The 12,787-nt window shown below is 45.2% G+C and overlaps 1 protein-coding gene across 2 annotated transcripts in view; it reads right to left on the reverse strand.

The window, feature by feature from the left end:
* Window positions 1-804: 804 nt before the first annotated feature.
* The window catches only part of LOC126481330 (muscle, skeletal receptor tyrosine protein kinase-like), a 617,768-nt gene continuing 605,785 nt past the window's right edge, over window positions 805-12,787 (reverse strand). For both annotated transcript variants that reach the window (XM_050104999.1, XM_050104998.1), the window contains exon 10: window positions 805-2,851. In XM_050104999.1, coding sequence (XP_049960956.1) covers window positions 2,510-2,851 — 342 coding nt within the window. In that variant the 3' untranslated portion in view covers window positions 805-2,509. The remainder of the gene's footprint in view (window positions 2,852-12,787) is intronic.

Consider the following 12,787-nt stretch of genomic DNA (forward strand, 5'->3'; position numbering starts at 1 on the left):
GGAGAGTAATTCTATTTAGGCGGCCTACGACGTATTTCGTTGTCTCATATTTTATTTCGACAGACCCAGTACTTATCTGAGGATATATAGTCGATTTCGTAGGGGAAACAACATATTTAGACTTTCCATTTTAATCGTTGTTTGAAGATGAACTAATAAATTTAGATAAGCACCTTCGTAAAATGAAACTGGACGCTGTCAAAAACCAAATAGTTCCACTAACTGCTTTTTTGCAACAGCTGTTGTGATTTTGGAAAGCTACTATAGGACAGCTGAGTTTACTTCCATTTCAGATTGAGGTAAGAAGTTGTATGACACATCTCCGTCAGTGCAGTATTAAAGATTATATATGTATCTACCGTTTGATTAGTTGACTCAGATGTCAATTTTTTTACCAAATAAACAAAATAGTTGTGTCCGAATGCCGAAGTACCCAAATTTTTCTTTTGAAATTTACTCACCATTATTTCTACTGAATTTGATGACAAGTTTGGCATAACAACAAAAAAAATGGTTCAAATGGCTCTGAGCACTATGGGACTTAACTACTGAGGTCATCAGTCCCCTAGAACTTAGAACTACTTAAACCTAAGTAACCTAAGGACATCACACACATCCATGCCCGAGGCAGGATTCGAACCTGCGACCGTAGCGGTCGCGCGGCTCCAGACTGTAGCGCCCAGAACCGCTCGGCCACACCAGCCGGCGCACAACAACAACGCTAAATCTTTGTCATATGTTTTGCTATATGCTTCGAAAGCAATATCTTCATTATCTTGAGTCTCGGAATGAAAATTCTTTAAATTAGTGTAGGAAACAGGTAACACTTTATTCCACATAAATACATCCAGAAAACTTAACATTAAAATTACTGAGTGACAAACAACACATATAATTGTATTTGAGAATTTCTTACTTCTATAATAGGTCTAGGTGTTTTAATTATTGGCACAATAGTTTAATGTAGTTTCTATTTTTGGTACACAGGACAGGACTACTATTTTTTAAAATATTTTTAACGATTGCTTTATTTATATAAACTCAACACTGCACAGCGTAAAACACGCAACAACGTATTTGTATACGAAAATGAGTATAAAGGTGTATTTGAGCAAAGATTTCTCTGTAGAAAGGTACACACATTAAGAGAAAAACTGTCAGGTGAGTGCCACAGTTTCCCATAAACGGAAGACGATACTCTTCGCAAGGGATATGAGGTATTTCGTGAAGCACTCACCTATTATTGACTAGGAGTCTTTATGATGCACTGTAGTCCCTCTGAAGATGGAGATGAAGAACTTCTTTGGTATTGTTCCAACGGAGGCGTATCCGCACGTATTTCACTTTACACTGTTGTACTTGTAACGCACAGTACCCTAGTATAGGACAGGTCTCGACGAACACTGACACATAAAATGTAACAAATGACACACGTGTGATGGCTAAGAGAGATCGATATGGCTATATGGTAATTTGTTTCCACGACTTCCTTGCAGATCCTAGTTTCACGAAGAAGAATCAGTATTTACAAGAAACTCTGTTTCAGAAGTGGCCGAACGTCGGTTGTTAGATAAATTTCTGAGGAATTTCCGGCTTCGGAAACAAGGGATAAGGGCGTCTGACGAATATCTACGACGGTCAGTTTGGGTCCACCATCTGCAGATGGTAGGGGAAAGGTGGAAATTTGCGTGACAGAAGTGGTAGGTACGAGTAGTATTAAGTAGTGAGTTACAGCTTGCTGCGCAATTGATGACAGTGAACAGTAATTAATTCAAAGGCGGTTAAGGAACAGTACGTCGCTAACTACTGTAAAGCACACGACATGAGTTCTGCGTTTTCAACCAGTTTTAACAATCATTCAAAAGAGATGCATCTTTAACACCTCTCACTCAAAAATTAGGCAATTTCCATGCAAACACGAACCACGTATTCACAACTTAACAATAAAGATTCGTGAAACGAACTTGAAGTATTTCACAAAGACAGTTCAAATTATTTTGGACGCGACGCCCATTAACAAAACAATGGGATGAAGATTCATGTCCTCTTGTCATCATATATTTTCGCTGAGAGTAGCTACTGAATCAGCCGCCAAAGATGTGAATTTAAATACGGCACGTGTTTGTCGTGAACTGAGTTGTGTGAAATGATACGAAAAAACTCATTGCATTGCTGGCATTTGGCACGGCCGGTGGCCAACAGGTTCTCCATCAGCTGGTCCGGCAGCTATGTAAACCACCTGATCGTTTGTACTATAGACAATGGAGTCCATTACGGGTCGGACATCCGCGCACGAGGTGGGCGAGGCTGGACACGACGCTAGGTGGGTGTACGACACCGTGGGCAAGACCGATGCCTTCAGTGGTCCTGAAAATCGTCCGAGGCAGCCTCCACCGAGGCGGGCCGGTTCGCGAGTTTTTGCGGAGACCTGAGGGCGAGATCCACTGTGCGGCAGACAGAATCTCCCCGCCGTGAGGGCGGTGGGGGAGTCTGCACTGGGGGCGGAGCCTCAGTCTGGCAGCGGCTGCAAGTAATCCCTGGCGGAGGGCGACGGCAGCAGATAGTTGTCGCCGTCCAAGATGTCCGTGCTGCTGGGAGAAGTCGCGCCAGAGGCGGAGGAGGCGGCGCCGGGGGCGGAGGTGGAGGCGGAGGCGGCGGGAGCAGGCAGCGGGAAGCCGCCGGGCGGCAGTGGGAGGCGGGGCTGCGCCTCGGCCAGCCTGGCTGCCATGTCCGGGAAGCGCGGACGGTCGCGCGGCTCCATGCGCCAGCAGTGCAGCATCATCTGGCTCGCCAGCGGCGGGCAGTCCTCGGGTGGCGCCAGCAGCTGACCCGCCAGCACCAGCCGCACCACCTGCAAACACCATCCACTCTCTGTGTTTCTCATACAGCGATGCGTAGTGTTTACTATATTAGATGTTTCTCTCTGTTTGTAGTCTAAATTGCAGAGTATGATCCGATGGCGTCAGCAGTTTGGTCCCATAAGACCTTACCACAAATTTTCTTTCCTTTCCTCAACAATGTTCATGTTTGTGGAGTTCGGTCGCCAGTGGAAGTGTTTAAACTCGGACGAGTGTTCCTGAAGACACTCTGTAGCAATTCTCGACGTCTGGGGAGTCGCATTGTCCTGCAGGAATTGCGCAAGTCCGTCGGAATGCACAGAGGGCATGAATGGGAGCAGGTGATCATATAGGATGCCTCTGTTAGTATCACCTGTCAGAGTCGTATCTAGACGTACCAGGGGTCTCACATCACTACAACTGCACACGCCCCACACCATTACAAACTCTCCACCTGCTTGAACAGTCCCTTGCTGGCATGCAGAGTTCACGGATTCACGAGGTTTTCTCCATACCCGTACACACCCATCCGCTCGATACAATCTGAAACGAGACTCGTCCGATCAATCAAGATGTTTCCACTTATCATTAGTCCAATGTTGGGCCCAGGCGAGGCGGGATGGGACTTAACATCTGAGGTCATCAGTCGCCTAGAACTTAGAACTACTTAAACCTAACCATCTAAGCACATCACACACATCCATGCCCGAGGCAGGATTCGAAGCTGCGACCGTAGCGGTCGCGAGGTTCCAGACTGAAGCGCCTAGAACCGCTCGGCCACCAGCGGCCGGCGGCGAGGCGTAAAGCTTTGTGTCGTGCAGTCATCAAGGGTACACGAACGGGCCTTCACCACCAAAAGTCCATATCGATGATGTTCCGTTGAATGGTTCGCACGCTGACGCTTGTTGATGGGCCAGCACTGAAAATCTGCAGCAGTTTTCGAAAGGACTGCACTTCTGTCACGTTGAACGATTCTCTTGAGTCGTCGTTGGTCCCTTTCATGCAGGATCTTTTTCTGGTCACAGTAATGTCGGAGATTTGATGTTTTAATCTGAGGATGACCCACATAGGGTCGAAACCGGTGACCGCTTACGAATAAAAGGTTTTTTTATGCGATCAAAACCGTTCTATACAGACTGTTTCATAAGTGCTGGTCAATATACAGGAATACGACAGGAGTGGTCATTTGAAGCAAAAGTCAAGTAAACAAGGGCTCTAAAACGCATTCCTTAAGAGGCATGAGCAATTCTTAATCTTCGATACTGTGAAACAAATCTATTCAAATGCAAGCTCTTTGCTTTCCATATTTTAGGAAGTGGTACTATAGACCAAAATAAGAAAAAAGTCCCGTAAACAAGTGCTCTAAAATGCTTACATTAGAAGTTACGGTTCCGGCGTAACGTCAAGCGGCGGCATGCCAGGCATGCCGTTCGGTGGAGCAGAAAGGGCCGCGAAGAAGACGTCATCCAATAGTAAGTTGACCGACCCCTCTCTAGGGCGACAACGAGACACCAGCGGCATTTATACGAAGAGGATTCAAATGGTTCAAATGGCTCTGAGCACTATGGGACTTAACATCTGAGTTCATCAGTCCCCTAGAACTTAGAACTACTTAAACCTAACTAACCTAAGGACATCACACACATCCATGCCCGAGGGAGGATGCCAACGTGCGACCGTAGCGGTCGCGCGGTTCCAGACCGAAGCGCCTAGAACCGCTCGGCCACACCAACCTGCCTACGAAGCGGCCAGTCAAGACTAGCCGCTCTACGAGCTCTACAGCACCGACTTAGGAACTGTATAATTTCATTTGTATTAGACATCGTGTCCGCAGCTCTTGGTCTAGTAGCTAGCGTTGCCGCCTCTAGACCACGTGTCCCCGGGTTCGATTCCCAGCCGGGTGGGGGATTTTCTCTGCTCGAGGACTGGGTGTTTGTGTTGTCCCCTTCATTTGATCCTCCTCCTCCTCCTCATCATCATCATTCGTGACGGTGTCTAGATTGGACTGTGAAAAAAATTGGGACTGTGTAAAAGTTGGGACTTTGTACGGGCTCCGATGACCGCTTGGTTGAGCGCCCCACAAACTAAACATCATCATTAGGCGTCGTCTGTACTGGCGAGATTTCTTATATTGCCTGTCGCCCATTGCCTGCGACATATCATTGTAAATTCTGAAGTGACCTCATTTATCCTACTGTAGTAAAAATGCATTAATACGATTTGCTTGAATTGTTATCTAGCGATCCGAGAAAGCGCGTTTCCTAAGCACCCCATATTCGACGAGTAGGCAGGACACAACAGTTATGAGAACTTGTTCATCAGAAGATATGTGTTTCAAATTAGCGAAGATGAACAAGTGGTCGTAGCTCTTAAGGTACGCATTTTAGAGCACATGTTTACCGGACATTTTTTCTTGTTTTGGTGCTTAATACTGCTTCCCAAAATATGGAAAGAAACGACCTTGCAGTAGAAGAGATTTGTTTCACAACATCGAAGATCAAGAATTGGTCACAGCTCTTAAGATATCCGTTTTAGAGTCTATGTTTACGTGATTTCTTTGTTTTGAATGATAATTCCTGCCATATCCATAAAAATTCACCATAATTTCTAAAACGCCCTGTATAGTATTTGATTACTGTTCATTGCGATCGCTGCTACACGCAATATGTTCACAGAAACTACATGTCAGACACTTTTACATCGCCCTCAAAAGTGACATGAAAGTGAACCCATATCAGTCCACACCGAGAGACGTAGCTTCTCAAGTTCTCCGGTTTTTCGACAAGTGAATAAATGAACGTAATGCCTTACTGAATTCTCAACAAAATGATTATGTAACATAGTTCATATTACAAGCAAACAGGTGGCTCTGTGACAGGTTGAAGAAGCCTGTTTGGCAGGCTCTGCTCTAGGAGTACCCCTCGCATCCAAATTCGTTCACATTCGGGATCTGGGCGGGAAAGAGAACTGACCCCACGAACTCCTGTACGCCTTAGGCCAGATCTGCTCTGTAGCATTTCATCTTATGTAGCGTTCGTGAACTTCAAAACTTGTCGGTATGGATGACTGACTTCCAGCTGGAACACTAGTATTTAGTTTGCCCTTTCCAGCGAGTTACCTGTTTGGCGACAAAAATTTGGTGTGGCTTCGGGGATGTTTTCCACAAGCGAATTCTCGAAGGCGTTGCAAATGCTTACGAACTGTAAGGTATACTTGTAGCAGCACCGAATCTGGAACTGTGGCTCTTCAACGGGTCAGTGCGCATGGATGAGTTATGTGTCATTGCAACCAGGTTTGTGAGTCACACGTCTTTCTAAATCTACTCTTCAGTACGAGGATTGTTGAGTAAGTATGGTAACAAAATCTCTGACCGATGGATAAATATCTCGTGTGAATTAAACTCTTTGTCTAGATAGAAGAGGCGAGCAAAGATTTCTAACGCTGTCGGTAGATGGAGGTAATTGCACCACAGCAATACGTAATATGGTTTGAAGACGGAGGTGGTGATGGATACGTAGTCGACGATTCAAGTGCCAAGTGTAATAAGGAGTTTAAAGCTTCATTTCATCGCCAACTAGTGGAAGTTTACGAAGCATGTGTGATGCTAGTACAACGTGTTGATTTAATAGCGCAGGACAGATATGCCAGACGAGTAAAGATAAGGCCAGGCAAGGACGTCCGCCGCATATGACAAAGTGTGCCGTGTCGAAGGGTAGACTCAAGCCAATTGCCACATTTGAATCATGTTACACACAAACTCGACATCTCCACTGGCAATGTACTGCTATGTGTATCATTCAAATACCAACAAAATTTGGTAATGTTCAGCTCCCGATGACATGTCAATTGCCACTCTAAAAAGGTAACATCGTAGTGTCGTGCGTGAAAGAGTGTTTTACGTGCAACTGTGCTCCTAATATTCACGTAATACAACCAGAATTGGTGACCGCGATACAGTCAAATTAAATGACCGCAAAGCAGACGAAGATACGAAATTCAGCTACTCTGTAAGCAAAATAAGAGATGACGGATGAAGCAAGTAGGACCCTACACAGCCAAAGAGGCCAGTCTTGGCTAAAAGAACCTGCGTTAAACACAGACCTTAATTTGAGGAAGAAGTATCTGAGAAGGCATTTTCGAGCACAGTATATTACAGTAGCGGATCATGGACCGCGGGAAAATAGGGAAAGAAGAGAACTGAGCTGTTTGAGATGTGATGCTACAGAACGATGCTTAAAATTAGGTGGAATTATAAGGAATGAGGTGGTTCTCTTCAGAATCGTGGAAGAGAGAAATGTACAAAAAACGTTGAAAAGAAGGAAGGATAGGATGATAGAGTATTTGTTAAGACGTTAGGGCATAACTCATATAGTAAGAGAAGGAGCTGTAGAAGGTTAAAACTGTAGGGGAGAAGAGAGATTGGAATACAAGCAATTGAGGACGTAGGGTGCAAGAGGCTGCCACAAGAGCGCAATTCGTGGCGGGCCGCATCAAACCAGTCAGAAGACTGACGATCTAAAAATAAAGGAAAGCAATTTTCAGCTAGGAAGTGAGGATAAAGGCTGAATGTCCTTTCGGTTATGATCGCCTTTCACTGCCACTATGATATGATAATGTTGCACAGCGAGATCTTAGAAGTGCTGCACGACAGCCAGTTACACCCATGTCAATCAATTGCACCCTTTCATCGCATTAACCACGCCCCCAGTTCAGCGCAAGACAGACGGGGAGTTGGTTGGGCTGTTGCAACTCTTTTGCCACGTTGAATACTGGGCCAGACTTACGCCTCGACTTCACAAGCGACACTACAGCTCACACGCCGCTTGGCTAAATTTTTGCTCAGTGAATGCGGAAACTCCTGATGCCGCTGTTTCGTTACCCTTCTCACACGATGCGTACGCTGCAGTTTTCACCATTTATGCGTCATGCTTAGAGTCACAACTTTTTGGTTTTTCAGTTGTGTAAGTTACTGTGTGCCACGTTTATCGAAGAAACTAGTTTGTTATTTTCAAGCAGTCTGTTTGTAATGTACCTACAAGTAAACAACATGGTCTAGAGAAAGAAGGGGAACACTATGTGGACGAAAAAAGATGAGAGCTATGATGAAGTTGCAAAAAATAAAGGAATAATGAATGAATGAATGAATGTAAGAGGTATTTACAAGAATGCTATGGGGCAAGAGATCGTCCCGGTGCTTTGGATATGGAGGACGAATAAGGATAGTTCAAAGAGGAGAAAGGACCTCCAATAATATGGAAGAAGACACTTGGAAAATAAACTAGTGGAGATGGGATTCCGAATGATCCTACCAAAGGTTTAAGCCAAAAAAACGCAGAAATACTGAATATTTGCGTTTAAATTTGTGAGAAAGCTCAGTGGCCAGATTCAGTGTTGCGATGAAAACAAATGTCATAAAATGTTTACAATATATGGCAATAAGTTTGGTATATCATTCGGCAAACATTCTACTAAGGAAAACAGACATTTGCAATAAAAAATTGATGAAGGATAGTTCATCTTGAGAAGGGGAAAGGTACAAGAGATTCCACTGGACTTTTACGAATAATTGGGGACAGATACAAAGGAGGTAGAGAAGTTCCTGCAGCTCTTGTTGAGTTGGAAAAAGGTTTTGACATAGTCAAATAGATGAAAATTTTTTATCTTAACTGGAAGGAGAAGTGACTAGTAAGCAATTTATATATCACTCGAAAAGTAAAAAGAGGCAATGAGATGAAAGAAGGAATTAAAATTGAGAGGGGGATAACGCTGTTTTTTAATTACTCTGTTTAACATCCATTTAGATAATTCAGTTAAGAACTGCCTTCAATAAATGTTTGGAGCGACAGTAAGAGGAAGGAAATGTATGATATTTCCAGATGACGCGGTACTACTGATTGAAAATGAAACGTTAAAAGAAATGAAAACCAGCTGTAAGAAACATGGAATGAAGATAAATATGGAAAAGACTAAGGCAATGATCTTTACAAGGTAGTCAAGCAAAATAAAACTGAAAATTTGTGATAAGTTAGTGAAGCAAGTTGATAAATTCAGGTACCTAGGTTACGACACATAATCAAAAATAAAAACGAGGATAGCTGTTGCAAGAGATATGATTTACGGAATGAGATCATGCAAAAGAACTTGTTCCCCTCCTAGCCGCAGTTTATAGAAGATTTCTGCAGCAACGAAGGGTGCCTAGCGACTGGAAAAAAGCGCAGGTTATTCCCGTTTCCAAGAACGGTTGTAGGACAGATGAACATAATTACTAGTCCATATAGTTGACGTCAGTTTGCTGGGACGTGTTATATGCTGAAGAATTATGAATGTTTGGAGAACAAAAATCTTCTCTATAAAAATCAACACGGATCCTGCAAACAGAGGTTTTGCGAACTCACCTCGCTCAGTTCCTACATGAGCCGGCCGGAGTGACCGAGCGGTTCTAGGCGCTAGTCTGGAACCGCGCGACCGCTACGGTCGCAGGTTCGAATCCTGCCTCGGGCATGGATGTGTGTGATGTCCTTAGGTTAGTTAGGTTTAAGTAGTTCTAAGTTCTAGACGACTGATGACCTCAGATTTACGTCCCATAGTGCTCAGAGATATTTGAACCAGCGCGGACCGCTGCGAGACGCGCAGGAAAAGGTCCAGTGAGATGCTGGGAGTTACCGACAGGGATGTGCAGACTTGCCGACTGCAGTGCAGTGGCCAGGCTATGCTACAATGGTTGCCCAGAAAGTAATGCACCTCATTTTTTTCTAGCCGAAAACAATCCTACGAATGCGAAACGTCACGTATGTATTATTTGAAGTCTCCCGAGTGAGCGCGCCAAGTTTCCGTCACTGCAGGACAGTTTCAAAATAGCGTCTGTAGGTGATGTTCATTAGCAGCAACGTGTCGCCATTGAATTTCTCACTGAAGAGAAAGAAACTGTGGGGAATATTCACAAACGCTTGTTCAAAGTTTATGGAGCATCTGCTGTCGACAGAAATACAGTTAGTCACTGGGCACGGAGGGTGAGGTCATCAGAAGGCAGTTCGGCGGAGCCCCACGATTGTCGAGGAGACCATCCACGGCTGTCACACGTGACATGTTGCAGCAATATGAAGTCATTCACGAGGACAGACGCATTACGACTTGGCAGTTGGCGCTGCATCTGTCAGTCAGCAAAGGAAATGCGGATGCAATTATCCGTACTCTTGGATATTAAAAAGTGCGTGAAAGATGTGTGGATCACAAATCTCATAGAACGAACAGTTGTCTTGATTTGTTGCCACGTTTTGAAGCTGAGGGGGGAGGCCTTCTCGTCCCGGATTGTGACAGGTGATAAAATGTAGGTTCACCATTTTGAGCCCGAAACAAAACGACAGTCGATGGAATGGCGCCATTTCCACTCCCCACAGAAGAAAAAATTCAAAGCAACTGCTTTCGCCGGTAAAGTCATGATCTCCTTGTTCTAGGACTGTGAAGGTGTGATTCTCATTGATATGATGCCAAGAGGCGGTACCATTAATTCAGAAGCATATGTCAACACATTAATAAAACTCAAAACGCGGTTCCGGCGACTTAGGCGGCACAGCAACCCAGGAGATGTTTTGCTACAACGCGATAACTTTCGGCCCCACAAAAGTTCAAAATGGCTCTGAGCACTATGGGACTCAACTGCTGTGGTCATAGGTCCCCTAGAACTTAGAACTACTTAAACCTAACTAACCTAAGGACGGCACACAACACCCAGCCATCACGAGGCAGAGAAAATCCCTGACCCCGCCGGGAATCGAACCCGGGAACCCGGGCGTGGGAAGCGAGAACGCTACCGCACGACCACGAGATGCGGGCCCCACAAAAGTCTGAGGACTGCTGAACACATCGCAAAACAGCATTGGACTGTGTTACCCCATCCACCCTACAGCCCTGATATAGCCCCCTAGGGCTTCCACTTGTTTGGGCCATTAAAGGATGCCATTTGTAGAAAACATTTCGAGGACGATAAGAAGGTGATTCACACAGTAATACAATGCTCCGCCACCAGGACAAGGATTGGTACCGACAGGGTATAAACGGTCTTGTTTCGCACTGGAGGAAGGCCATAGAACGGGAAGGAGATTATTTGGAAAAATAGGATGTGTGTAATTCTCATTATGTTCAATAAACAAATTGTTGAAGAAACCCGCGCGGGATTAGTGGAGCTGTCTAAGGCGCTGCAGTCATGGACTGTGTGGCTGATCCCGGCGGAGGTTCAAGTCCTCCCTCGGGCATGGGTGTGTGTGTTTGTCCTTAGGATAATTTAGGTTAAGTAGTGTGTAAGCTTAGGGACTGATGACCTTAGCAGTTAAGTCCCATAAGATTTCACACACATTTTTTTTTTGTTGAAGAAAAAAAAAATGCGGTGCATTGCGTTCCGGGCAACCTTCGTAGGATTCGCGGTTGAGGATCTAAGGCGCTAAGAGGTCGATGGAAATGGTCCTGCAGATGCTCAACTACTTTTAAATTGGGGAGTTTGGCGGCCAGAGGAGCACACTACAACCATACAGCTGCTCTTCGAACCACGCACATAGCTTGAGAACTGTGTGGCGCGTTGTATTGTCCAGCTGGTAGATACCATTGTGCCGAGGGAAAACAAGCGGCATGTAGAGGTGGACATGGTTCCCAAATACCTGTTGTGCCTTTCAGAAACCGACACCACTCAGGGAATGTCACGAAAACATTCCCCACCCCAAAACCCTCCCCTTCCTGTCCGGATAAAAAAAAAGTAGTTCAAATGGCTCTAAGGACTATGGGACTTAACATCTGAGGTCATCAGTCCCCTTGAACTTAGAACTACTTAAACCTAACTAACCTAAGGAAAACACACACATCCATGCCCAAGGCAGGATTCGAACCTGTGACCGTAGCAGTAGCGCGGTTCCGGACTGAAACGGCTAGAACTGCTCGGTCACAGCGGCCGGCTGCCAGCACCCCTCCGACGATTGCTGCAGGGTGTTTGCTTTGTGACATTTCACGCCGTACACGACAAAACTATCTGTCCGATGCAGCTTAAACGTGATTCATCTGAAAAGGCTACCTGTTGCCAATCAGTGGACATCTAGTTGAGGTACTAGTGCGAAAATCCCACCTTCGTCACCGATGACGGTTTGTCAGCATGGTTGCATGAACCAGGCGTCTGTTGCGATGGCCCATACGCAGCAACGCTCGCTGAACGGTCATTGAGAAGACACTGTTGGTAGCCCCTTGTTTCATCTAGGCGGTCCATTGCTCAACAGCTGCACATCTGTTCGTCCGCAGTCATCGTGCACTCCTTTCATTATGGCCCGTTGTGGGCCACAGTTGTTTCGGCACAGATTTCGGATAGCGCCGTTTAGTATGCGTGGTATACTTTAACCACGGCGACCCCGAACGGTATACAGACTTAGCCGTTTCGCAAATTCTTCACCCTTGGGCCGAAAGCCAATGATCATGCTCTTTTGGAAATCACATAAATAGCTCCGTTTCCGCCATGACAACAGCGACTGCACAGTTTTCCGCGACCCACGACACGCTTTTTATATCCTCCACTGCTAGTGCAGCTACCTGCCATCTGTGAGTAGTTACTGAACGCCGACGCCGTACCTTGGCGGGGGTTACATTAATGTGTATGTGTCCATTTCGAAGAACATCGAATTGTAAAAGGGAAACCAACTGAACACGACTGTAATGTAAAAGAACTGGAAGTAGTTAAGTTGAAACAGATAGTCCATACGAAGTAATTATACGCACTAATTCGGTACGTCAGGAGTGAAAGTGAAAAATAGTTTTGGTCAGATTAGGACGAGAACTAAAAATAAAATTAAAAAAAGTGTTATTACCCTCGTCGTATTTCTGTTCTACGAGTGAGAGCAAATTCCGATCTCACGTTGCAATGGGAGCTTTTATTGTTGTACCTAAAATGCGACATTGCGAGTGTAGCGACCTATGGT

Source organism: Schistocerca serialis, chromosome 5 (genome assembly GCF_023864345.2).
Source record: "Schistocerca serialis cubense isolate TAMUIC-IGC-003099 chromosome 5, iqSchSeri2.2, whole genome shotgun sequence".
Taxonomy (NCBI): domain Eukaryota; kingdom Metazoa; phylum Arthropoda; class Insecta; order Orthoptera; family Acrididae; genus Schistocerca; species Schistocerca serialis.